Source organism: Apostichopus japonicus, chromosome 15 (genome assembly GCF_037975245.1).
Source record: "Apostichopus japonicus isolate 1M-3 chromosome 15, ASM3797524v1, whole genome shotgun sequence".
NCBI classification, from domain to species: Eukaryota; Metazoa; Echinodermata; class Holothuroidea; order Aspidochirotida; family Stichopodidae; genus Apostichopus; species Apostichopus japonicus.
In genome coordinates, this window is record NC_092575.1 from 4,800,951 (window position 1) to 4,828,846 (window position 27,896).

Sequence of the window (27,896 nt, forward strand, 5' to 3'; positions counted from 1 at the left end):
GTGAATAAATATGCTCGTGAGGTTTGATACTGAATGTCAGAATTATGAAGAATGTGTGTGACTTTTAAGTGATTTCACCTCTGTATTTCATGGAAAGAGAGTTTCAATGGTGCTCACAGCTATATGAAGGTGTGAATATCTGCATCAGATTGGGATTTCAGGTTTGCTCATTTGGAGGTACACATCATGTTGAAACATATTGATATTACTACCTTTGAATATCTAACAATTCCTGACGTTAACAAGGACCATGTGGGAGAGAGAGTGCTAGAGACCCGAACTCTTCTAGGGCCCTTCGATCTGTGGATATTAGCAGCGAGTAAATTAGCGTCAAATTTTCGCTATCACTTTAATGCGGGCTCTGAAAATTTTCACTGTAAGAAATATGATGGGTTAAGTTGTGCATAAACTGGTATCTATCTGTAGCATTTCGTAGCAGTTTGATCATCTTGCCAGACTGGATAATAAATTATTCCCCGAGTAAGGATTAGCTTCACAGTGAGTAAGTGTGGCAGGGAGGGAGGGTTTCAAAGCCTAGGTGGATCAACATGTGAAGGGTACCTTGTTCCGCATTGGGAGGTCACATGACTGTTTTTTTAATACACGTCCTTGACGACAGTGCACAGATGGTCTTGGCAGACGACAATTTCTCTACCATCGTCACGGCCGTCGAGGAAGGACGAGCCATCTACAACAACATGAAGCAGTTCATCCGTTACCTCATCTCCTCAAACATCGGTGAAGTCGTGAGGTAAAATGGACGAATTATATGATGGGGCATTGTGTACTTACCATATCTTAGATTTTCTGCACAAATCGGTTATGTTATGTGAAGTTTGTGCGGTTTTTACCGCCCCCCATTACATCCACTGCCAATCCTGTACTACCAAGCAGTGTCAAGGGAATGTGCATAAGGGTGTCTCTTATTACCATTTTTTGTTTACAAATGAAAGAAATAAAAAACTGGAATGATGCTTTATCCAGCTATCTAGTTTAATATCAGGAAATGGTTCTTCTTGTTAGCAGCTATATTCAATGTTGAAATGGTGATGATGGAAGATGAACTTAATTTTTCTTTGGGGAGGGGGAAGAATTAGGGTGTGGGGTGTTGAAGAATTTTGCTTTTATTTTTTCAATTTTGTTTTATCTTTAAACAAATTGAAAATAACCAGAATGGATTCCTTGGGACAGGAGAGGTTGGGGGGCAGGGGAAATGAAGATACTTCTCCATTGGTATAATGAATACCCCCACCCCCCACTCTAACCTTAGTATTTGCATGTCAATAAAGTCGATGGATGGACCGTCTGCTCATTTCAGTATCTTCTTGACCGCTGCTCTGGGCATGCCCGAAGCTCTGATTCCTGTCCAGCTGCTTTGGGTGAACCTGGTGACCGATGGTCTGCCAGCCACCGCCCTGGGATTCAACCCTCCGGACATCGACATCATGCAGAAGAAACCACGCCGGGCTAAGGAACCCCTCATCAGCAGATGGCTCTTCTTTAGATATCTAGCCATTGGAGGTAATGACATGCTGGTCATCACTTGATTCATATGTGTTCGATCTGTTGATTTGAAAGATGATTTAATAGGGTACCGAAGATCACGAGCTAGTGCTCAAAAGTCTGTATCTTTTTACGAAGATATCTAGATTTTGAAAGTCATTACAATCTGGTCATCATTCAAGTTCCTCAGACACCCAAGCTTGCTTAAAGATTACATTACCTGTTGAACTTGAGGTTCTGCTGGTTGAAACCCCTTTGGCTCATGTAACATAGTGACTCTCGTGTGTGGTATTCCACATATAGGGTGTCAAGAAAATGTGGGTTTTTCTTTTCATTCCAGACATAATTAGTCTGGTGGTTAAAAGCAAGTTTGTTAGAAAAACTGGTTTCAGACCATTCATAACACTTACAAATATCTCTTTTTCGTCGGTGATTACAATGTCTCGTGTTACGTCATGCCTTCTCCTCAGGTTACGTCGGAGTAGCTACTGTGGGCGCCTCGGCCTGGTGGTTCATGTACTATGACAGTGGCCCACAACTTACCTACTGGCAGCTGGTGAGTGTTTGACGAAGTATAGATAGACCCGGAAAGTATCTATTGTCGGATTTAGCGAAATTCAACAGAATATACACCGGATTTACTCGATCAGGTGTAGGTCTGTCGTGCAATTGAAACAATTGTGCAAATTATCTGTACAGTTTCAAAGGAGGAGAAATAATTGTCTTAAAATGGTCGACTTTTTGCAAAAAAAAAGAAATTGGGAGCAGCTTTTAATTTTTGAAATGTTTTTATTTCTGAATGTTTCATTTTATCTCTATTATGTTTAATTGTTATGTTTCATCCATTTTTCATTTTATGTATATTTTGGTGAATATATGATCAAGATTTTGGTTTAATTTTTTTTTTTTTTTTTAATGAGTTGGAAATGGTTCCTTTTGTCAGTGTGATAAGTCTCTTAACTTTTGTTGTCATTATTTGATTCTTTGTAGACACATCACATGCAGTGCCCTCTTGAACCAAAGTTCTTCAAGGGAATCGATTGTGAGGTATTCGAGGACCCACATCACATGACCATGGCCCTCTCGGTACTGGTGACAATAGAAATGTTGAACGCCTTGAACAGGTCAGTAGATCTTCAACACCACTACAGCACCTTGTAGAAATAGAAATATCTATCTGCATTAAACGTTGACACGGATTGGCAATTATTCTTCAACGGTATTACGCCTCACGTGGTGTTATAACGTTCGTGATTTGAACCGGTTGGTGGTATTCGACACCCACATTACACTTCCTGATATAAAATCTATACATACTTTGAACAGGCTGATATTGTTTTACACCGGTATTACACCTCTTGTGATATAAAGCTCATACACCAGGAAAGAAATTTTCAGCAGCATCCTTCTCATTACACCTGAATTGGCATCAGATGTTAATGCCTCTAACAGACTAAATTATTTTATATGTGGCCACAATCTTGCATGGTATGAGCAATGTGGTACAGTTAAGAAACCTCCTTACACTTCATGAGACAATGGTGGTTTGATGCTTTGAACGGCGGGCCAGTGGTGTTGGACACCATCGCTACACCTCAATGACATCGAGTGTTTCTGTTGCACAGTCCAGAAATGTCACTCATGTCACATGCTTTGGAAACGGACCAACACTTTCTTTAAAATCACAAGTAGTACAGCTCATTTGAGATAACACACACAAAGCCTCAGATATGGCGAATGAAGTGATATAGAGATAGAGTAGGAGTCCTCTGGGATATACTCAAAAGTTTAATGTATTCTTCAATTTGTTGATATCAGCAGTGATGTCTCAAAATAATGTTAACCCCCACTTTTTTTATCAATTTTTTATGTAGGGAGGCAGGGTACGGGGGAATGAAAATGGGGGGGGGGGAGTTTGTGGTGAGGCAGGGTGGAATGTAAAGAGTGGGCAGGGGGGAGTGAAGGGAGAAGGGGCAGGGTGGATTGAAGGGGCAAGTTGAAGTTACAAATGGTGTGAGATAATGCCCCACCCCCCTCATACTTCTCTTGTTGTTGTAATCTTCATTTCATATTTTATTATTTTGTGTTTTGTCTTTTCTGGTCCACAGTTTGAGTGAGAACCAGTCTCTGTTGGTGATGCCACCGTGGCAGAACCCCTGGCTGCTGGGTGCCATGTTCTTATCCATGCTGCTCCACTTTGTCATCCTCCACGTTGAGATGCTGTCTGTAAGTTGAAAATCAAAGCCCGAAACATTGCAGACCCCTCTAATAGCACTTCCCCCCTCCCCCCCACAAGATGCACAGATTTTTATTTCTGTTGCAAGGTCTGTTTGCCAGGTCTTTTAACCAATTTGTTATTACCCTTAAAACCCTTCCGGCATCCACCCTTCCCCTTCCGTCCCCATCCACCTCCTGAGTGGACGACTAGATTGCACCTTTGGGTATCCATTGTTCCACCAAATGAATTGTCGTGCAACGACAGCGCTTGTTTTCTTCGATACTGAACCTTTCTTCAATAATTTGCCTTCCTCTTCTCCTGTGTAGATGGTGTTCCAGATTGCACCCCTGAATCTGACCGAGTGGTTTGCCGTGCTGAAGATCTCGTTCCCCGTCATTCTGCTGGACGAGATGCTGAAGTTTGTGGCCCGGAGAGGACTGCAAGACGGTAGGGAGCTATTGTTTGGACTCTTCAGCCTTGTTTTAGGAATGCTAGCTGTCTTGTTTGGTTTCTTAATGGTTGAAGTGCAAGATTAAACTAACAAGTTACACCTCCTTTCATTTAGCCCATTGTAGTATTGCATTGATCGGAGTCGATCGGATGATGATGATGTTGATGATGGATTTCAGCTGCCTGCGAGAAAAAGATTTTTAACCGGGATGGCGAAAAGGAAAAAAAGAAAAAAGTGATTTTGAATGCGTCCGTAGTGAAAATCTAGCCTTATCGGGGGATGGTCGTCAGGGAATTATTTCAGCATTCATAATTTGTATAGCAAGTTTTCGAGATTCAAGACTTTTGTTTTGTTTGATTTCTTTCAAAAATACTGCAGACTACCTGTAGGGTACTACTATCTTCAACAGCTGCTATACATTGCTTTCATGTAGCAGTTTTGCCCATTTATTGCACCTGGCAACGGCTATACCAGTTAAATCATTCCCCTGGTAGTAGTTTAAATGCTACTCACCGATGATCAATTCAGCACCTCCCCCCTTCCCCCACTATTGTGATCTCTCTTTTTTTCGTTTTCTTATTTCTTTATCAGTTTTCGGTTATTTATTTCTTTATTTTTTTTTTCTCTCGCTGATCCATTTCCATCCATCCGATGATGCTCTCTTTTGATTGTCGTCTGTTCTTTGCCAATACTAAAAAAAACATGTCCGTGTGTTCCCCCTTTTGTTGTTTTTTTCTCAATGTTGACATACTACAGTGATGCGGTTCTAGCTTTACCCTCGAAACGTCTTTCCTCAAATCTTTCGTTGTTGCACGTTTGATGTCGAATCCATTTTTTGACTATTGCTGCTGTATTTTCTGTCTTGGGCGAGGGTGCCGTCGAACGGTTGTCATAGTTATTTAAAGAGACCCAAAGTTCTCCTCTCCAACGGGGGTAGGTAGCCAGTTTCAGAAACGTTTGAGACGAAACGTGAAATGGAAATTCAAACCATAGTTTCTTGTCTAAACGTACAAAGTTTCTTCAACCAAACGTACGAAGATTGACCTCTTTGCTCCGACAAAAAAGATCTTGCTCAGTGAAACACCGATTTGAAACAAACGTATTGTGAAGGGAGGTTTTCAAAACAGGTCGTTCTTTCAAAACAGACAAATGGACATTTACTCGCATTATTGCCAAAAATAAAGTAGAAAGGAAATCGAGTGTCCCTTTTTTAGTAAAGAAGAATGATTGAGGCCTATTCTTTTTGTTTAATTAGAGGAGAACTCCCATAAATTTGTTGTGTCTCCCGATTACGTCTTACCTTTGAAAAGGCAGAAATAATAAAATATGGTACTTGCAAAGTTTTAAAGAAACGTTTTGATATTGTGTAAATGTGTCTGTGAAGAAATCTAAAAAAATGTCTAATATTTGCTAAGGCACTCTTTTTTTTTTCCAGTGGCATTGTTGCCATGGTGCCACTAAGTGCCATCTGCCCAGGTCAGAATAATACAGTGAAAAGTCAATTCCAATTTTGATCTGCTGTGCTGTGTTTGGAGGGATTTGTTCCCCCTCATTTAATGCTGTTTTTTCATTCTTATCATTGTTAATTGTCATTTTTCTTCTTGTGAATTCATGTAAGTTTTTGGTGGCGGGATTTTGTTTTCATTCTTACGATTTGTACCTTTCGTCGTTTGAGGCGATACCTCTCGAGCCGATAGACATACGAAGCCAAGTGAAAGCGACCACCGCCGGCCACGAGCATGTCATCAAACTGAATCGTTGGTCGTCAGGTGGGGGGGGTGGGAAACTTTTTCACTGGTCAGAAATGTGCAACACAATTTGTGGAAATTAACGCTCACTTTAAAGTGAGCCAGGCCTTTATCATAGCAGTACTCTTCAGATTCTTAGATTTTATGGTACAATGTTAAGATTAAGTGATTTATGTAAAGTGGTCTTTTAAGTTCTGGCAAAAATGGAGGCGGTATAACTTGACCGTGGATAGCTGCGTCACGAGAACAGTAACTTCAGTGTCCACCGAGACTTGTCGGTAGTCTGATGATGTCAGTGGCTTGGTGGTTGGTGGTTGATTAGTTAGCAAGGGTATTTTGTCATATGTGTATTTGATATATGGCAGACAAGAACTCATTTTTTGTTTTTTTACTTCATTTTGGTGTGGAGGCGGGGGGGGACAGGGGGCAGGAGGGGACAGGGGGCAGGATGGGGAGTTGTGTTAACAGAATGTTCTCTAGTTCCTTCAAACTGAGATAAATTATGTGACAACAGAAACAGAAATTATGAAAGGTGCAAACCTTATTAACCAAACCAGTCAACTTTCAGCACCCACTAGAATCTCGGTAATGCCTTAAACGTTTTTATCTAGACAGCTATCTGTGGTAGATGAAAAACAAAATGTCGGTAAGAGAATTAGACCATAACTGTTTATCATCACTTGCAGAGAACAATAATGGGATGCTGGAGAGGGGAGGCGGTGGGGGGGTGGGGTTTGTAAGGTGGTGCACATGTGGGGGAAGCTGGTTATATAGAATTTTCATCCCAAACTATTCTCTTCGCTGAGCAGCAGGTGCCATTAGCCAGAATTTATCTGATCAGGTGTGAAATTGTTTTGAAATTGTTGATTAAGTTTTAAATCTGCTAACCTCTGAGGTTTCATATCCACTTGTATGGCGTCCTTCCCCCCCCCCCCACCCCAACACCATCACTCTCCCTCCCTTCTCCTTCACGCCACCATATTAACAAGGCCACAATTCAAACATCTTTCATGACAACAAATTTGCATTAAAAATATGAAAACTGTAACTGTCAGAGTTGACTATTCTTTAGAAGTGTCTATTTAACTGGTTTTGTTATTGAATTTAGTGCCTTAACACATTATGCTTGAACATAAGTAGTTATGATGTTAGGTTGAAGGAAGGTGGCAGGGGGGGGGGGTGGTGACTGTATATGACTGCAATTTACCAACACAAAGGTTAAAAATGCTTGGGGTGGAGGATAAAGGGAATCCATTGTGCATGAAATGAAATCAAATGTTAAGTCACCTTGATGGAAGGAAGTCTAGCAATCTTTTTGTGTTTTTTTCTATAAATTTCTACATTTGATTATGAATCATAACATCACCGTTTCAAATTGCATCAGAAATAATGTGTCGTATTCAGTTTGGATTTTTTTGCCTTCTTTTTTTTTCCATCAGTATAATTTAGTACTGTTCTCCTCTTTTCATTATGGGTAGTTGTGTTATTCGGGAAGCTGTGCGAGCGAGATGTATACAACGATATTCTATCTTTTTTCAAAGACCTTTCTATAGTACTGTTCTTTGCTTTTGTTAATTTCTTAGTTAGGTAGTTTCATTTCTTTATCCTAGCTGTTCATACTTTTAATTTCCACCCCAACCAAAATTTCTCGCCCCTTTTGACCTCCACCCTTGATACCAAACAGTTCTGAACTATTCTGGGTTCATATGGTGCCATGTAGTGTTTGTACGTCTTGTGTTTTCCATCAGGAAACAGCCAATGTTAACCTACTAGTAGATAATGTACATTCCATATTGATACTGGGGAGCTCTTAGAAAACTTGTTACATCTCAAATGGCAAACAGTAAATAATGTTCCATAGAACAAATGTCTCTAACAAGATTGTCGCTGGGTCAAGTTATATAGATTTTTAATTTCAGATATTTGTTATTAAAAGAAGAAGAAAAAATCTGAATTAATTTTTTTTTTATGATATAAATTTTTAATTTTGAAGATAGTTCATTTATTTTTAATTCTATGATATTCAAATGGTGAAAGAATGTATTTAAAAAAGTTTATTCTCTTTTGTTATTTTTACGACTAAATAATTTCTACAAGATTTCTATGAAACAATTTTCTTCTATTCACGCAAGTTAAAAATGTGCTTTGATGTTTTTTGATTTATAGTTGTAGCTCTGCGTTTCGATATATTTTTGTCCGTAGCCTTTGCAAGATCTGTGTGAGTGTCTTAAATTCAGTTTTGTGGAATACAACTCACACTATGCTTACTTGATTAACATGATGAAAAATTATTGTAAAATGCGACATTAGACTGTAAAATTAAGCACTGTTTATCGTTACAGGTAAACTAAGCACTGTTTTTCTTTACACTGTAAACTAAGCACTGTTTATCTTTACACTGTAAACTAAACACTGTTTATGTGTACACTGTAAACCAAGCACTGTGTATGATTACACTGTAAACCAAGCACTGTATGATTACACTGTAAACCAAGCACTGTGTATGATTACACTGTAAACCAAGCACTGTTTATCTTTACTCTGTAAACTCAACACTGTATGTTTACACTGTAAACCAAGCACTGTGTATGATTACACTGTAAACCAAGCACTGTGTATGATTACACTGTAAACTAAACACTGTTTATGTTTACACTGTAAACTAAGCACTGTGTATGATTACACTGTAAACTAAACACTGTTTATGTTTACACTGTAAGCTAAGCACTGTTTATCTTTACACTGTAAACTAAGCGTTGATTATCAAGGTGAAAACTGTATATATATAAATTGTGTAAAAGTAAGTGGGCCTGACGGTTCGATCTTAGCAGGATCTTCTTCAACCTCGTCAGGCCCACTAACTTTTACACATTCTCTTACACAGGCTCTTTAGTGGATAAGCAGTTTGCTAACAGTTTTAGTTTTATCTTAATATATAAATTGGTAATACTATGGAAAACAGTACAGTACATTATCTCCGATCTTTGTCTTTATGACTACAGTGGTATGTGTGATGTGTCGGAGGCAAGATTAAAATTTAAAATATAGATACCTCAAACAACAAACGACAATGATAGAAAACCCCCAAAACAAAGAAAGAATTTGTGACAACAACAAAATCAGCTTTGAACACTTTATTGAGTGAAATGCTTTTATTTCTAAGATAAACAAAAGGGCAATAGCCTCACATTGCACATTAATACTCTGGGACAGTGATTTGATGGGAGGGGTACAGAGGGGATGGGGACCAGGGGGGGTTGCAGAGAGGGGGTGGGAGTTATGGGAGTTATAGTGGACTCCCTGACGTATTTGGCTAACTTTCAAGTCATTGTTTTATTAACATGAAACGTGTATTTTGTTAGACAAAACATTATGGGCTATTGTTTGTTGTTTATCTGTTTGTTTGTTTCTTCAAATTAACAATTACTTGACTGCGGTGTTTTGAGCCAGTGCATGATCGTAACCGTCACTATCATAATAATAATAATAATAATAATTACACAGGTTTTAGGCGAGGTAGCACAAACAAAAGATTGTTAAACAAATTGTTTTCTTTTAAATTTGTTTTGGCATCGATACTCAGTCAATTCAGTATATTGCATACATTTCTTAACTTTGATTCATTGTGAATTTTATCATAAGGAGAAGTTGGCAGGATGTTTAGGGAAGCTGGGGCTTGTGCTGTTTTCTTTTGTTTCGACTTGCTTGGTGCCTTTCAACAGTAGTTTAACATTGGTAATATTTCAGTCGATTTTTGTTATAAAAGTGGCCTTTTTTACTCAATTCTGTGGTAGACCTATTTGGAGTTCATGGTCTCCTAAACTGGCCGGACAATTACAAATTTAAATGCAAAGGACTTCAAATGTCATCTGGAACAATTCTCACTTCATGATTGCATTCGTTAGAACATTCCCAACCTTGCAGCTTATTGTTAATCGTTTTCGTTCTTAAGCTACGACTACCGTTTGATACTAAAGAGAGTTATGATATAAATCCATTTCGAAGACCATACAATGATAAATGAGCATCACATAAATTATACCAAAAAAAAGAAGAGTTTTTTTTGTCAAGAATGGCATGCAAAGGTTGTCAATAACATTTTTGATAAATGTTTGTTTCTAATCAGGGAGAGCACATTGCATGACATTTTATGTGTAAAAGTATAGTTTGATCATATGCGCATATTCATAAGATGCAAATATGTTGTTGTTATGGCATGTTGTAATGATGGAAGTTGATGATGGAAATATTTAATCTTAGCTGCTTAATATATTTTTGAGACACAATTACAATGCCAGGAATGTTTAACATGGAAGGAAAGATAATGTTTGGTTTTAGTGTCATCTTTGGAAAATTGACAAAATTTTTTATCCTCTTTCTTTCTTAGTTAACAGAAACAGCATTTAGAAAAAAAAGTTTTCAACTAGCTTAAAATAACAATTTAACAGGCAAAAAAAGGATAGTAACTTCTGTGTATAGTATTACAGACTTGGTAACATCTTTTGTAATAAAGACTTCCAAAAGAATGATAATATTGTTTGCAGTGTTGTTATTTTTTTTAAATTATTTATTACTTTTGCTTGATACTCGTTAAAGTTTGACATTATACGCCTGCCAACCTCGCATTTGTTAATCAACTATTCCTGCTTCTGCATGTTAAATTCCATCCATCCATTTGTAAGGTAAAGCGGTCGACAGACAAATTATAACCGCATGAAATTGGCCGACCAGTTCCATCGATGTTTGAAACCGTTAAGTGTGTTGAAGATCGTGAAATAAATCGGAAACTGTCGAGACATTTTCTGGCGGTTCAGCCACTGCAATTTATACAGACTTAGAGGATATGTTCAACAGGACAGTTTTAATTTGTTTGGATATGGTAAAATTCTGTGGGGGAGGCAGTTAAGTTTCAGCAGAAGTGACCATAAGTTGACTACCTAGCAGTTTTTTAGGTTATACCAAGGACCTTTAAAGCCAATGTTTGCCTGGAAGCAAACATCTGTGAACTCAGAGAAGAGACATGCACCCCAGGAATACTACATTAAGGGACTTCTGTAATGAAATATAAATTTTGGACATGGTACAAAAATACAAGTTTAAGAAATGTCAAAGTAACAATAGATACATAGATAGATAGATACGTACACCTAATACCTACACCTAAATACCTACACCTAATACCTACACCTATATACCTACACCTAAATACCTATACCTAGATACCTATACCTAAATACAAGTACAACAATACAAGTTTAAGAAAAGTCAAAGTAACAATTGATACATAGATACCTAAATACCTTCACCAAAATAACTACCTAAATACCTACACCTATATACCTATACCTAAATACCTACACCTATATACCTATACCTAGATACGTATGCCTAAATACCTATACCTAGATGCGTATGCCTAAATACCTATGCCTAAATACCTACACCTATATACCTATACCTAAATACCTACACCTATATACCTATACCTAGATACGTATGCCTAAATACCTATACCTAGATGCGTATGCCTAAATACCTATGCCTAAATACCTACACCTAAATACCTACACCTAAATACCTACACCTAGATATGTTTACCTAAATACCTATGCCTAAACACCTACACCTAAATACCTAACTACCTAGATGCGTATACCTAACTACCTATGCCTAAATACTTACACCTAAATACCTACACCTAAATACCTACACCTAGATACCTATACCTAGATACCTATACCTAGATACCTAAAACATGCTTGTAACCTTACGGTTCAATTTAAGTATTAAAGCAGTTTGTGTCGAGTTGCCAACTCTCCCCCACCCCTTCTCCCCCTCTCCAATCCCAAATAAAACCAAAAAATGAATAGGATATCTTATGGATATTGCTGGCATTTGATCAACATCAAGCCAGCCTAATAGGTCATTCCACCAAATGAAGATTAATTTAATAGCAAGGACTTTCTTATTCAATTCTATGAATCTTAGATTGAAACATACAACTTCATTTAATTCCATGCAAATAGTGAATTAAACTGTCTGCATTTTTAACCTTTTCTCTCATTATTTTGTGAAATGAAACTTGAAGACTAGTAAAGCCAAATGAATGTCATTGCTATAGCGTTTTCTGTATCAAATTTTATCCAAACTTGAACAAAATCGACCACAGAGCCTTTTACCAGAAGACGGGGTCTCATATGTTAAAATGTCTGTAGACAATAAGCCCGCCATGATAATCACAAATCTGGTTGGATGTTAGGTTTGAGTGCATATAGCTTCACAGATCTCAGTTTGGTATTTTGGGAATGGATACATGAGATAAAAACACAATCATGTTATACTGTTCAGCCACTTATTAGCCTGTAAGTTTCACTTACAACTAAGAAATCATTTCATGTTTATGAACTGGTTGAAACATTCAATTTTAGCATAAAGCGTAAAGTCAGATGTTTTGAAGGACATTCGTCCTTCCAAACTGCATTTTTTCCCCTAAAAAAAAAAAAGGCGAAAAAAAAATTGTGGCTATGTAAGGTAAGGATGGTACCTAGTGGGGTTAATGTATCACTAAGTGGGTCCATACTGGGGGGGGGGGGTATGAGGGGCAATTCAAAATTGAAAATTGTACAAATGTTTTGATATTGTTCAGATATCAGAAGCTGGAAGGTTCCAACCAAGAAGATTTGAAACGATATTCTGTGCGCTGCCTCGGCTGGAGGACGTAAACGATTACTATTTCTGGATATGACTTTCTTTCGTTTTCCAATTTGTCTGCTTGATATTATAACCTTTTCTTTACCATTAACCTCTAACCTCTGTCATGCTGTTATCATCGTCATAATTTCTTTTGGAGTTGGGGTTTCCTTCCTTCTCTCTTCAATCACTTCATACTGTGTAAAAGTATTCGCAGTGTGGTCTCAAAACAAAAATACCTGTTTTGCGTTTACCCTTTCTGTCGCTCGTTATGATTAACTCAGTAGTAGCCTTCTTTGTTCTACTAATGTGAACAGAGGAATCTTCAGATTAGAGACCCACAATTGCCCATAATTTACTTGTCAGACTTAAGATGCACAATTTACCATGTACCTCATTTTATCAAATTCAAAGATTCACATTTCCTATAATGAAAACTTGTCGGATTAATGACACACAATTTTGCTCATACTTGCTGCCTGTAGTTTTATGGTACAGGAGCAGTATGTATGTGTAAGAACAAAGGTTAATCCAGTGCTAAGGGCATAGCTAGCTCATGCATTGAGGGATGGGTGGGGGATGGGGAAGGGATGGGCGGGGATGGGAAAGGAGAAGGGAGAAAGGGGAGGGTGCTAGCTTCCATACCCTCTCTCTATGTCATCAGTGGTGGGAAACATGTTATTAACTCATTCTTCTAAATAGTGCTTCTTCTCTGCTAATTTGGTAAAAATAAAAATGCCCTGGGGTCAGACTACGCTCTCCCTCACCTTCAACTTCCCCCTCCCCCACCCACCAACCTGCCTATATGGATTGAGATCCATTGGACTTTGGAAAGGGCTTTGATATAGATCAAGGTTTCTCGAAGGTGGGGACATTTTGCTGAATTTAATTTTCGGTTAAATCTACTTATCATTTCCCTTCATTTTTCCTTTCTTCTCCAGTTACAGGTTTTGAACAAATTGTTTGCTTTTTTCTTCCAGGGTAGTTTGTGATGATTGTTTCAAGTTCACTGTTATACATACATGTCATATCTTGCCCTTCTTGTTCTCAGTGAATCATGCAATTAATGGAAGCTGTTCCTGTTGAGAAAATGGGGCTTCAGCAAAATTTTCTGATACCCACACTACCCCCCCCCCCACCCCCAATCGTGGCTGTACGTCACTTGCAAATATACTGTATTGTTCACACCTTGGAGTGTTATGTTTCCAACATAAGTATGGCCTTTTGATTGCCCAAAAAAATTCTTCTAAATATGACAAACAGTTGTTGGGATGTAAAGTTTTGTGACTGAAGGGGGGTTGGGGGAGGCGTCTGGGTGCTTGGTGGTGATGGTGTAAGCTTTCTTGAAATGCAAGGGCCTCTTGAAATGACTAATTTGTTAGGTAATGAAATCATTTTCCTATTCCAGACAAGTCTGATAGGAAAGGGAATCAGAGGAGAAATTAGGAGGGGGGGGGGGGGGAGGAGAGAAGGAACAGGGTATTAGTGGGAGAATATTGGCACCTTTGGTTGCATTAACATATTGCAGTCAGACTCACTTTCTCTAAAGTCGACTACATTGCTCTTACCCAACAAGCCACATGCCCTCTCAATTGAGCTTTTCCCTCGAGGAAATTCAAATGTCATTATTTGTTTCATATATCTCGGCGTCTCATCTGCGGTCACGTAGGTCCGTTTAGTATCCTTCTCCATGAAGTGTTTTAACTCTTTTGTTATGTTGTATTTGAATATTCATGCTCTCAAAGGTCAAAAACTGATCTCTTTTGTTATGTTGTTTATGAATATTCATGCTCTCAAAGGTCAAAAACTGATCTCTTTTGTTATGTTGTTTATGAATATTCATGCTCTCAAAGGTCAAAACTGATCATTTCTTTGCATCTTCTGTCCTATGTTTTCATTCTATTTTTTCTTTTTTTTTCTTCTTCTTTTTTCTTTCCTTCTCGTTTTCCATTCCATGCAATACAGGCTTGGATAGCTGGGGTCCTTCACAGCCGAAGAAAGTGGATTGATGTAAAAAGCGTCCCAAGTCCTTTATAAGATCATGTCCAAAGAGTTAGGATCCAAGAAGAAATTTGGCAGTAGTGGAAAGGGCAAAAAAAAAAAAAGAGAGATCGGAGAGTTTGTTTTTGTGATTTTACACGTGGTTGTCGTCACTATGACGACGACAGCATTACAAAACTGACTGGCGTGAAACAACGAGAGTGACATCTAATTTGGGAGTAACCTCCTCAAAATCCCAGGTGAAAGTTGTTGGTGTCATGTGTTTGAGGGGGTGACTCTATCAATAGAAATTTATATATTAAATTTAGTAATTTTTTTGTGAGAATGTCCATCTGTATAAGAAAGCTGTTTTGAGTGTCATTTTACAATTGGGCAAAAAAAATAATAAACATAGATTTTTCGGTATATAATATATTCATTGTTGATGAGCACAGAATAAAATCTATTGAAAATGAAAAAACAAAATAGAAAAAAAATGGAAGATGAAGAAGAAGCAAAAACACATAAAAATTGTAGTAATTATCAAAGTGGTTTAAAAATGAATCAGTAGCACAGTAGTCCTGGAAGAAAAAAAGGGTAATTTACTGAAATCTACTTCTTGAGCCTGATGAAATTCAGAATTGAATAGACTTTTCACAATACTGGTTTGTAGTATCGTTAATTGAGGGCCCACTGCGGTTATTGCAGATGTTAGCTTCATCAGGAATCAAATGTTATTGGGAGAAAAACAAAAAGATTTGTTAAATGACACAGAGAATTAACAAAATAGAACATATTAAAGAAATGAAATGCATAATTCAACAAAGATTTGAGACAAGAGGTACAAAAAAAAAATTGAAAGGCAAAATTAAAATTAAATCTTTGTCCAAATTCGAAATTAAAGTATTGGTCATTAAAGGTAAAATTAATACTTCCTCTGTAAGGTTTTATTTGTCCACTTTGGTCAGATTTCTCTTTGACTGTCAAATGTAGATGGACCCGCTTTCTTTTCAATGAATATTGATCGAAAAAATTTAAATGCTAGACTACCTCTGTCCATGCTAAGATAAAAAAATTCCCAAGTTATGCCGTCTTCACTCTTTGTATTATCAGTGATAAAGTGCCCTCCAAGCAAACTCATAGATTTTATGGTCCTGTGGGGATATCTTGTACTAATCATACCAATCCCTCTAACAATGAGTGTGGTCGGTTCTATGCGAGGTTCACATTAAAGGTTTGCATCCCCTCTGGCCAAAATCTCACGGCAAAATTCTTCTAGTGATTTCGTACCATCTTTTTATATCGGCATTTTTGATAGTCAAAACTTGTAAAATGAAGTGTGATTATTTTCAACTTTTTTTATGTTCTTTTATTTTTAAATCTCCCTTCATTGCGATTGTATCGTCGTGATTTCATTGATTGTGTTTCACCATGACAACCAACTTTTTTTCTGGCCGGATCTTCTGGGACGCTGAAGTGAATCTCTGTGAAGATGTTTGTCCCTTTCCGTTTTCTTGATTTTTTTTTTTCCTTCCAAATTTTTTTTTTTAAATGTTATTCTCCAATTGCTGTGTTATCTTCTTCAGTGTCTTGAGGGTTCTTTAAACAAAACCTACCTGGTGGTGTCACAAATTGTATTCAGTAAAAGAACAGTAGGAATTTAGATTTGACGTTGAAAGGTTAATATTTTACCGTGCGTGAAAGTTTGGACAGTGTGTCGACCGTCAATGTGTGATGACGTCATCGGGATGTTGAAACCAAAAGAGAATAGTTGCGCAGACCTTGTGTCTTGCCTACGGTGGCATCTGCTTTGTAGTTGGCATGACAACAAGGTGAAGTCATGCCTTTTGTTTTGATTAGCAAAACCTTCCAGCCACATTCAATCACCTTTTCAGAACCAGAATTTGATACGTTGAGGCATAGCAACACACACACTCAAAAAAAAAAAAAAATTTTCCTTAATTTAATTTCAAGTAATTTTTGTAACTAATTGCTTAAATCTATTATTTAATCGACCTTTTATGTCCAACCCTTCTGATTTTGAGTTAATAAGTGTTATTAAAATGTGTTTTGTTGGATGACAGTTTATTACATAACACTTGTAGAAAGGGCTAGCAATATTAGTTTTAAAGAGCTGTTTGTTTTTTTTTCTTTTTTTTGTTCCTGCAACGAATCCTTGAATTTGGATCAACAACGTTATATTTTGGTTAATTTTAGAGCTAGACCATCTTTTGTTTATTTTGTAAGATTTCATTCAAATGATACTCATGATTTACCCAATACACTTTAGCTTTAGAACGAATATTAAAGCTATTATGACTTTTTTTCTTCTAGTTTACTCTCGATCTGCAATTTGAACCATTTTTATTCGGTTTCTGTATTTTCTCTTTCAAATTTCTGAAGATTTGTTTTTCACCCAAAGATGAAATTAATTTGCACACTTCTTTCTCAACAAATTGTGTAAGTGTAGTACAATGAAGATATACAAGCACTTTCTTTTCAAATTTATCAGGAAAGGTTAGCACATGATAACTAGCACATGATAACATTGTTTTTTGGGGTGTTTTTTTTTTTGGTTTTAGGAGCATGTATGGGAACGTTCTGTGTTATTTGATATGAAGAGCTTTTGAATACCGTTCGAGTTTTAATGTTTAACGATTTATCTGATCATTAATCCGTATATAGATATGATATGATTGATATGATTGCATATATTTGTAGGATATGATTTTTTCTACCATTGTTGGTTCAAGGAAAAACAAAAATTGTTTCACTCACTTCCTTGTGGGTTTTTTTTTCTTGTGGTTTCCAGCTTGCAGTGAAAACAGCAAACAGTACGACCCTGGAGTGAAAATACTGGTTTAACACACAAAACATGGTTCGGGCAAGATTAGCATAAATGTTATTGAATCAACATTGTTTCAGAGACATTGTATGCAAATAACTTTTAGTATCAATAGAAGTTTCCCAATCAGGAATAATAAACGTATCTCTGTTTTATTTGTGTCTTGTGTTTCATTTTGGACGGTTATCTGTTTAATCTCCAAATATGCTAGAAAACCATGAAATGGTCACAATATCCACATTATACTGCACCCCAGCTTAAATAATCCCAAAGCACATCATTGCTCTGAGAAATTGAACGATTGAAACACATTTAACGTTATTTAATGGTCATCATTTTTGGCCCCAAATGTTATCATGCTTAAAGATATCTTGAAGGTACTTTTCCTGAAGTTTCCAAATATCTCCCGACATTTAAATTGTCAATATTGAGGATTAAATTAGTCTCAAGCGTTCAACTTCTCAGATCAGGGATGTCCTTTGAAAGTATTTCTCGTGGAACTCGTCGCCACGATCCTGCAGTATAATAATTGCCTGTAATAATAGTATTTTGAGGTTTGCACAGCAAGTTTATCAAAACTACCGAGTCTTAGCAAGAATCAGATTCTAATGGACGTTATGACCAAGTAGTTAATGATTTATACTCAACATTTCACCGCCCTGGAGATGCACTTTCACATAAAGATGAAAGGTCGTCCGTATACTGGCCAAAATTAAGCATGCTAAAATTGCCAGAAGTTTTAGGCTAGAGGCTCTCATACTCCAAAGTAGTCCAAGCCATCTAGGATAACTAGAAAAGGCAAATGTCTAACACTGTACAGTATAACTAACCTGAGGTTGGCAGTCGAAGCAAATACGTATTGGAATTTTCTGTATGGGTGACCATTATCAAATTTCTAGCATATTTGAGGGCAATACTGTTGACTTTAATCACATGTACAAAAATTGTTTTTAAAAATTGCTAGACAAGCAGTATATTACCCAGTGTGCCTTAAGAACACCAAATGGTTAACTAGGATTGAACTCTTTTAGCTATTGTATTTTCCTCCAAGTATAAAAGACAGAACACAAGGGTTAACACTAATAACTCATGAAGAAAATGTAAAGATCTTTGGACAGAATAGCGACATTTGTAAAATGCTATTGTATTAAATCTTCGATCAATTTACAAATCCATGATGGGAACTTAACAAAATGTTTCCTGTTCATGTATTGGAGCAGAAGGATGTGAGATGACCAATCAAATCTACGATGTTGATGGATACAGAGATGGCGACCATTCAAACTTGGTTTGTGGAAATTCACAGACCTGGGAAGTCACCAAAACATGTTGTATTTTGATAAAATTCTAACTACTTGCCAAATGAATCAGATTTCAATGATAATGAACAAGATTGTAATATGGAAAGTAAAGCCTTTCAAGAACATTTGCCAATATGACCTCATAGATCAGATACTGTAGTCTAGTCCAGGCAAAGAATGGAGGCCTGGTCCAGCCAGTTAAAATAGGTTCCGCTCAATCAACAATATCTTGAGTTTGGGATGAGATATTAAGGTGGGGTTTTTTCATCTAACAGAATAGAATATTTTCTTTTCCATATAAGATGCCACATCGTCTGCCAGTGGAAATATCCCTTTAACGGACAATAGCGGGAATCGTATATAACAGCAAAATTGCTCGAATTATTGCTTGAGTAAATGCTTTAAATAAACAGCAAAAAATATAAACTTTTCCAACACCATGAGTAGATAAACAAAGATGATGATTTGTGACCAGTTTAGCATACCTAGCAAATTTAGGGGTCTTCATATGATAACCCATTCTAAAGAACAATTTTAGTGGCAATTGATGTCACAAATTGATCATCACAAGGACAAAGATACTGACGTACTGAAAAATTCCAAAGTGATAGTTGCCACTGTGCAGTGCCGCACTAAGGACGTCAGCGTTTTCTTTTTGGGAAGATTTGACCAATCACATAACTCTACTGTTGCACAAGTCACAATCTTTCTCTCATGATGACCACCATGACCAAAATGCAACAGCTAGGATCTGCTAAACAAAGTTAGTCAGCAGTTTGTTCCTGTGCCATGCAACTTTCACGAGACTTTCTCTGCCAAAAGTTCACTTTTGTTGGGCAAAGAAAGGAATCCTTCTCGTAGACTTTCTGACAAGAGTAGCTAATCGGTTTCTTCCCGTCATCTGACAGATTACAGCCATTTGTGAAATTTCTCAAGGAGATGACTCGTGAACCCAGAAATGTTATGTTCTACGACATCAAGTGAAACCGTCATTATCATTGTCGCTCGCAATTTTCTGTCCCTGGAAATCCAACGTGCAGCTCAGCAAGGCCTCCTGGATTTTCTTCCTATGATCTGGAATGATATTAATTTGTGAAATCGATAAAAAATATCTCTAAATCTTTTGTTTGGCAGTGTTAAATATGTACATATATTAATGCATTCAAATTCATAGCTATATAGCAAGTCTGTTGTTATGAACACTATACTATTGGTGGCTGATGCAAACACATCACTTTAAATCGTAACTAGCACAATGTATTAAAATGGTGTATAGTCTGGTTGTTGTATACTCGTGTACTACTCGTCCAATTGGGAGTACAAGAAAGGTGTAAGAATCTACTTGAACAGTTCATCAATTCCCTTCCTCCCTCTTCACTCCCTTCTCATCCCTCCCCTCCCACAAGCCTTCCCTTCCTGACCTGGCCCTCCCTCCAGCCTTCCCCACCTGGCCCCTCCCTCTAGCCTTCCTTTCCCTACCTGGTCCCTCCATCCAGCCTTCCCTTCCCCACCTGGTCTCTCACTCCAGCCTTCCCTTCCCCATCTGGCTCCAGCCTTCCCTTCCCTATCTGGCCCCTCCCTCCAGCCTTCCCTTCCCCATCTGGCCCCTCCCTCCAGCCTTCCCTTCCCCACCTAGTCCCTCCCTCCTGCCTTCCCTTCCCCATCTGGCCCCTCCCTCCAGCCTTCCCTTCCCCACCTGGGCCCCCAGCCTTCCCTTCCTCACGTGGACCCTCCCTCTAGGCTTCCCTTCCCACGTGGATTACATTTACGCTACTATGTTTGATGCCACTGAGTGATTACATTTAGAGTCGTGGGCTATGTGTAATTTCCTGGCCAAAACAATATTTCAAAACAGCACAAACTGGCTTTGTCGCATTTAAAGTACCACCAAGACAAAGTTTGAATACCTCAACAATGGCTCCTTTCCTTTCAATGGAAATATCCCTACTTCACCCTTGAATTATGAAACAATTCCACAGGAATCACAGCTGAGGTACAGAATTTGCATATAAAAATCTGGGCTGAAGTTGTCATTGTCGAAAGGCAACTGTGCTGTCTACAAGAGGAGTGCACATCCTTTCTTCTACAGCGAAGCCAAGCTGTATCCCTTTTACTTGGACGACGTTTCCCAAGATTTGAATTTCATCCGTGAACCCAGAAGAATTATTAAGGAAATAATTTGGTATAGTAAATATAGAAGAGGATGACCAACCTTTATTTGTAGTGTTTCTTAGTAACTCCAGCAGAGTTCTTCTTTCATACTTGATTAATGCCTTCTGACAAGTGGCCACCGTTCCTGCATTAGAAGCAAAAAAACAAATAAATATCACAAAATAGGATTAAATCAAATGTTATTATTGGAAGTAATGCTTACATGTCAAAGAGATATTCCAAGCATGGACAATGTGATACTTACCTGGAAAGACAAAACTATTCCATGGATAGTTTTCATGAGCCATTATTACTGTACATGCTTGAAAGATATGTTGGTATTCAGTTGGCAAAGATTAAAATATTCTAATCCCTTCTTCAGGGTAAATTTCTGTACGGACAATCTGATTGGACGACTAGTTGTTTACATTAAATTCACATTGCACATTAACTAAATACCGTCAAATAGGTAAAATGATAACTTGGTATCATCTTTGAATACTTTGGAGATACCGAAAAACTAGTAAAAAAACACTGGTAACAAAAATATGGTAGGCCTATTGTTCACCCAAAGCTGGTATTCTATTCACCAAACCTATACCTCTCTCTACAGTGTACACATCAGTCATTCTTTGTAATTCTGGTACCCTTTTTTGTACAACCAACAGACACGAACTGGTTGTCCTAGGCACGATCAGTAAAAAGTCCTTCAAAATTTCTTATTGTAAGGGTTTAAGAACAAAACTTGGTTTGGCAGTGTAGCAGGGAATGACAGAAACCACCACATGAGAGTCAGCGAAAGATGATAAGAAGAAAGATAATCTATTGATCGGAATCTCTGAAGCTGATAACAATTTTTATTAATTTGAAACGTTAAGAATATAACTTTTATTGCACCACCACGTACAGTAACACCATTTTCAATGGATAAAAATTAGTCAAGACTTAAAAGTGGTATAGAATGTCAGAGTACAGGGTACTCTGTTGTTAACATGAAGTTAATACAACAGGTTTGGGTTGAGCAACTAGAATTTATAAAATGATGGAGAAAGATTTAGGACTGCACTTGGGAGCAAGAGTTATCACATTACAGATAGATTGTAAAGGAGCATTCCTGAGATTTAGCTTTAATTTCAGAGCGGAATATCTTGAAATCTGGAACAGTAACAGAAACGTCACTTGTACTCAAGTCCTTATTCTTATTTGGACTATATTATCAACACTAACATTCAACCCTGTATTTGCAGTGCAAGAAGATTTGTCACAGGGCCTTGTGTGCTATCACTTAGAACGGTTGGTTTTACCACACAAGATTGATGAAACCAATGGAAATAAAAAAAAATTTTTTTTAGATGAGGCTCATATTATTTCAGATTTTATTTTAGGTTTACTCTACGGGTGGTTAAATATGTCAATATCGGGTAAAAATCTTTCTCACCTGTTACATGAAGCGTTTGAATTATGACATCTGTCTTCTGATGTTGTTTTATGAACGGCAATAGCTGTGACAGCATCCTCGTGGCTCTGTGTTGGACTCTGACGATGGCCGTTTTAGAGTGAGAGTTCACTTTTATGACTAAACAGAGAAACAGAAAATGATCAAAACAGGGAAGTCAAAGAAGTTGACAGATCGTTCAATCAGCACAGGTCGGCGTTGGAGAACCTCATAACTTTTAAAGAGGTCAAAGACCCTGACATAATATAGACATCTTTCATGGACGAAAGTATCTGCTGCAGAACCTTTCTTGAGGAATGGGAGCGCAAGAATTGCTCGCAATTCTCACCAGGATTCTTATAGATCATGTTCCTCTTTCATCTGTCGAAAATAGCTTTCCACCTGGGACTGTCCCTTTAAAATTCTATACCTTTTCCAACTAATGAATAGCTATCAAAAATGCTAGAACCAGAGTTAATATGCATCTATATGATGCAAGTCATTTCAGAGCAGCATTAACAAGTGCTCTGACTACATATTTTTCTGGTAAACGATGAAACCTCTATATTACGGTATGAACTTGTTTGGTGTTGTAAAATAGAACTGAAATGAGATTCCGATGAAGAAACAATGTAAGAGCATCAAACATATGATAGAGGCAAAAATAATTTGTGCTAAGGTCATTTTCAAACTTAGGATTGCATTGTTTCATTTTTCAAATTTCATTAGAAATACAAGAAACACAGCCTTCCCAATATCTGCTTTTCCCAGATTACTGGAGTGACCAACATATCCTCTAGAAAACTTTGCAACCATAACATCCAGAGGGCATACCTCGTAACCGGTTGCCCACAATGCCAAGTCCGAACTCCCCAAAGATTTCTCTAGCAGCTTTTTCGATCGCTCTTCGAAATTCTTGGCTAGTCAACATTTCATTGCTTTCATCTGGTGATGGGAAGATGACCTTACATAGGAAGTACCTAAATATGAGTGAAAAGGAAAGGTCTTTGTTTTTTATTCCTATTGAACTTGACATGTTGGGGAAAGGAAGTTTGTTGCAAAACTTTACTAGCATGGTCAATATTGTGCAAATCTCCACGAGGTATTTCTTCTTGCCAACAAAAGTGTAATATTAAGATGGAAGTAAACCTTATCAGTTATTGACAACAACTTTTACCGATATTTCTGCTTAAAATGATACACTAGTCCTGCTTATCAGACTCTCCAGCACACACTTGTGAAGTATAGGACAAAAGAACATGTATAAATAGGGGCCTACTATTTAGTAAACTGTGGGAAATAAAGTAATGAACAGAACTAATACTGACATGTAGCAACATTATTCATGCAAAAACTACACTTATTTGTTTACGTGGTGTTCAGGTGGTACCTGAAATGGGCATACGCATTATGTATTTATTGGATGCTCTACTACGATACTGTATTGAATGACTAGTTCTGGGCCTACTACTAGTACTAGCATGGTATTGGTTCGATACAGCCATACTGTTGTCGTGAAACTAGTCCATACGAGATGATGAATTCAGAAAGCTTAAATTAATTCATGAGTATAAAATTTAAGTACTGAAGTAAAGACGGAGACACGCGTCTTGCACCACGGCAATATAGGACCATATGATAAAGTCCTTACAGTATATTTTAATATACCTGTTCTTCAACCGGACCATTTTGTTCCTAATTCTTTGGTAGTACCAGTACAATGTGGAAACTACCTTTCAGTTTGGGAATAGTCTTTGATATGAAAGATAATTAATTTATGGATAGTTTAAAAACACCGCCACCACTTAAATGGGACTCGCACGAGAGCCATATATAGGGCTCTGACTCTTACCAGAGCTATATATCGATCTGACTCGTACATGAGAAAATCGTCACTGTTTTTGCTAATATAATTAAATCAATTTACAATAATTTCTTCCGTATTCTTTCAAAGTATGGAAGGATGACTGCAGACAAATGGCAAATATTGATGTGGATGGATATCTTTTTTTTTTGTAGCAAGGGTATAGAAGTGGACCCCCCCCTCCCTCCCCAACACACATACTTTTTGTGGTTTGGGTCAGTGGCTGCCCTCAATAGAATAGAATCATTAGAGACCTTTTCGCCGCTCTTTTGTAGAAGGAAATCATATTTTTGATTTCATATGCATCATAATCCTTCCGTCAAATTGTTGACTTTTTCACTCGAAATTTCAGTTGAATTTTCAGGATAATAAATAAATAAATATAAATGTCTACGCAAAGACTAAACTGAGACGTAGAATTACATGGAAATTTCTTTAAAATAGTCACAATTTCCATAAACAGAGGGCAAAGTTTAAGAAATAAAATAACACAGTTTAAGAAAAAAGTCGAAACTTCGACAGTACACAGTAAATATTTGGAGGATATATAATTAAAATCAATGTCGAAAAGTGAAAAGTCGAGAAAAAAAAACGGAAAAAAAGTAATAAAAAAGAGCTAAAATTTCGAGAGCAAATTGTGATATGAAAGAAAAGTAAAGTATTCGAGATTAAGAGCAATAACCGAACGTATATCGGAAAGTTCAGAAGTTTATCATATTGTACGAAGGTCTCTGACATACCCAGACACATCCGACCGAAAACAATTTATATAGCAGATCATGTCAGTTCTAGTCTGGTTACATGAAAAGAGATAAAGAATTTTTACACCCGTGGCCTTGTCTACTGAACACTGCTGAAATATTTTGTCACCGGAAACCAGTGGAAAAACCTGCAACCGTTCTATCAGCCTTCTCAAAATAACACATCCGTATGCATACTTTTTCCATTTGGCGCATGTGATAGGTAAGTTTTGGTATTTCCGTAAGAGAAGTTTCGCCACTGAGTATGGATGAAGAGCCAGGAAACCGTCATAGACGGGAGGCAAGGCAGGGCCTTATCACCTCAGCAGCTAGCAAAGAGCTACTAGTACTACTAACTTTGTACTAAAAGCACTGTACTAATGTAGTACTCCTAATACTAATAGCAGGACAGACTAGGCCTTTAGTACGTTCCTGTGCCGTATATTCACTTTAGCCTAGGTCTAGGATAAGTTCGGTTTTGTTATACATAACTGAATGATTCCATTCATAGACTGCTCTCTGGCCCTTTATCATATTATTCCCAATTCCTAGACAGACAAAACTTAGCAGATATTAACTAGCAGACTTTAAGAATAAAAGTACCAGGCCTAGGCCCAGGCTCAACTGTACGTTTATTAGCAGCAAATCACTGAGTGTGAATTGAACTGAGTTATAGGCGTTAATTAGGATAATAAGTTAAACATACCCATGGGACAGGCTTGAAAAAAAAAAGGGTCTTCGGTCAAGGCTTGTGTATGCTTTCGTTTATTGATACTTGAGCAATATCGATATCCAAATGGTATAGCCAAGTGTTCAGTGTTTGAATATCTTCAGGTTTTTTTTCATGGTTTTCATTTTGTATTATAATGTGTTTATACTGTGTTGCCTTCTACTATACTTAGCCGTACATTACTACGATCATCCTCAGCAGGAAAGAAATTATTGTCATCATTTTATGTGAAGTACCTAGCTCTGAAAAAGTAGCTGTTATAATCCTTACATGAGTGACGGTTTAAGTTTGATATGTTTCATCATGAAAATAGTAATATTGTGATTTGTATGAACTTGTTATTTTTCCTAGATTGAACAACTATTGTATCTGCTTAGTTAGCAAAACTCACGTAGCTTCTGTGTACAATATCTTGCAAACTCATTGCTCAAACTTCATTATGGTCAACAAACAGCTAACCAGTAGATTGATGTATGCTCATCCCAATTTCTCAAATTTATATAAACTTTAGGCTACTAGGATATGAAACAAATTACTTAACATAGAACTGCACATATAGAAGTCATACCCAACAGACTAACACATCTTGGTATGATTGGGATAATCAAAACAGTGTCTGTTGCAGTGTAGCCTAAAGTCTAACCAGAAGGAGACAGACAATTTGATATTAGATTTATTTGGGTGTACAGCTGTGCGCAAGTCGTAGCTTTCCATATAGCGCTGTGTGTTTTACAACTGTCACAGTATACAGACCTCAATGGATGGTGTGGATGAAGGCGACAGTTAGACCAAGGGCCGAATTTAATACCTTTGGCTAAACCTCATCAAACAGTACTTATAAAGTTATTTGTAAAGCTTGCAAAGTTAACAGTATCCTCTTCCAACAGTTTGTACCCTATTTGAATATTTTACAGCTCTGTATCATGCATGTGAAGAAGGAAATTTCAAACTGATTTACTGAGATAAAATAATTTTTTGCAATCTAATTAACAGTTTACATGATTTGATCATATACTTCCAAATACCATATTTGTCAGATATTTTAATATGTACAGTATATACACAGTAAATGCAGATGACATTTACAGTTACTTAACTTGTCGTCACTTAAATTCTAACAGCTCACTTTCCTTAACTCTCTCATTCAACTATGTCTAAAGTGTTCTCTTAAACTGAGATCTATGCTCTGTATTTAGTTGCTGAATTTTTTAGTACCTCACGATACTTCTTATGTTACAAAAACATTTGCATTGAATTAAGAGGTTGTATGGTTGAAATGTTTGGCTTATTTAGTGTTGATAATATTAAGTGGCTTAAAGATTTATTAAGCAAGTGACTTTAAATTGAGATCCTACCTAGAATTAAGTGCAGGATAGTTTACAGTATATACTGTACATTGTACATGCAGACCTGTACAAAATGGATCACATGACCTGACAAATCATTTTTGCCATACGTATTTATTGCTGGCATCATGCTAGGGCATATGAATTCATTGATACTCTATACCCAACTTATCGGTGAAAGGGTACCTACGTAAGTGAAATTAAGAGCTCAATCCTGCAGGCCTAGACATTCGCAATTGTAGCCACTTGCTGTAAAAACATCCGAGTGCTTTAAAAAAATTGCTAAATTCAAGTTCCCACCAGTTTGCAACTTCCTGAACTACATAACACTTCAGTTACTGGATATATAGGTTTATGGAAGTAGCCCAATAATGCCTACTGATAATAAAAAGTGATATGCTCAGGTTTATGTAATGCTAGGTAGCCAAATCATGAAATATTTTTGCTGATGATTGTTAGTCAACTATTCATGTGTTTCTATGTTCATAATTCATTGTCAACTGGCAGAAAAGTTAAAGTGCCTATTTTTGGGTGAAAAATAATGAAAAAGCCACATGAATGCTGTTGACAAAATTACATTACCTGCATTTCAATGCCAGGACCAGTTTGTTTATTCTGTAAATATTGTACCAATTGACTGAGGATTTTTTTGTTGTTGTCATGTTCTGTCCGACCTTTGTTCTACTCCTCTCTTACTGTACTTGTGTCCAAGCGACACATTATGGACCCCAGTGTAAATTTAACCCACCGATATCATATTGTTGGTACAGTCTTTGTTTTGCACTGTGCCGCCATTGGCCTATTTAACTTTCCAGGTGATTGCCCGTACTTCCTCAGCCTTGCATTCACACATAACTGGATATCCCTTCAGAACCTGCAAGGAACTTCCTGTAT

At 37.3% G+C, this 27,896-nt stretch overlaps 3 protein-coding genes and 1 long non-coding RNA gene across 7 annotated transcripts in view; 2 read left to right on the forward strand and 2 right to left on the reverse strand.

Moving 5' to 3' along the window:
- LOC139981076 (sarcoplasmic/endoplasmic reticulum calcium ATPase 1-like) overlaps positions 1-16,108 on the forward strand; it is a 70,459-nt gene extending 54,351 nt beyond the window's left edge. The window contains exons 20-26 of one of the 2 annotated variants that reach the window (XM_071993236.1): positions 625-751; positions 1,319-1,521; positions 1,974-2,059; positions 2,494-2,627; positions 3,612-3,729; positions 4,048-4,168; positions 14,576-16,108. In XM_071993236.1, the coding sequence (XP_071849337.1) occupies positions 625-751; positions 1,319-1,521; positions 1,974-2,059; positions 2,494-2,627; positions 3,612-3,729; positions 4,048-4,168; positions 14,576-14,619 (833 nt within the window). In that variant the 3' untranslated portion in view covers positions 14,620-16,108. Of the gene's footprint in view, positions 1-624; positions 752-1,318; positions 1,522-1,973; positions 2,060-2,493; positions 2,628-3,611; positions 3,730-4,047; positions 10,453-14,575 lie in introns of those variants that run through there. The other variant, XM_071993235.1, reaches the window with a different exon arrangement.
- LOC139981080 (uncharacterized) lies at positions 6,996-14,569 on the reverse strand. 2 transcript variants are annotated; one of them, XR_011797775.1, is made up of 2 exons: positions 11,647-14,569; positions 6,996-11,490 (listed from the first exon to the last, which is right to left on the reverse strand). It is a non-coding gene; the product is annotated as an uncharacterized lncRNA (long non-coding RNA). The 2 variants fall into 2 exon arrangements; XR_011797774.1 differs by having other exon boundaries at positions 6,996-11,504.
- On the reverse strand, positions 15,355-27,809 carry LOC139981079 (ribonuclease P/MRP protein subunit POP5-like). 2 transcript variants are annotated; one of them, XM_071993242.1, is made up of 5 exons: positions 27,585-27,809; positions 23,157-23,302; positions 22,326-22,463; positions 20,949-21,032; positions 15,355-19,810 (listed from the first exon to the last, which is right to left on the reverse strand). In XM_071993242.1, the coding sequence occupies exons 1-5, from the start codon at positions 27,662-27,664 to the stop codon at positions 19,713-19,715; spliced, it is 546 nt and encodes a 181-aa protein (XP_071849343.1). In that variant the 5' UTR covers positions 27,665-27,809; the 3' UTR covers positions 15,355-19,712. The 2 variants fall into 2 exon arrangements, with proteins under 2 accessions (XP_071849343.1, XP_071849344.1); XM_071993243.1 differs by lacking the exon at positions 27,585-27,809 and adding an exon at positions 23,991-24,138.
- Positions 24,992-27,896, forward strand: part of LOC139981077 (uncharacterized) — a 49,826-nt gene continuing 46,921 nt past the window's right edge. Inside the window, exon 1 of the mRNA XM_071993238.1 lies at positions 24,992-25,149. The gene's annotated coding sequence lies outside the window, so the exon portion shown is untranslated. The remainder of the gene's footprint in view (positions 25,150-27,896) is intronic.

Bases quoted from the DNA above. Each gene is read 5' to 3' on its own strand.
- LOC139981079 (XM_071993242.1), bottom strand. From the start codon at position 27,664: ATGACAACAACAAAAAAATCCTCAGTCAATTGGTACAATATTTACAGA. The intron at 23,303-27,584 runs GTAATGTAATTT...ACTCATATTTAG, and splicing joins GTCCTGGCATTGAAATGCAG to GTACTTCCTATGTAAGGTCA. The intron at 21,033-22,325 runs GTGAGAAAGATT...CTTCTAATGCAG, and splicing joins TCAAACGCTTCATGTAACAG to GAACGGTGGCCACTTGTCAG.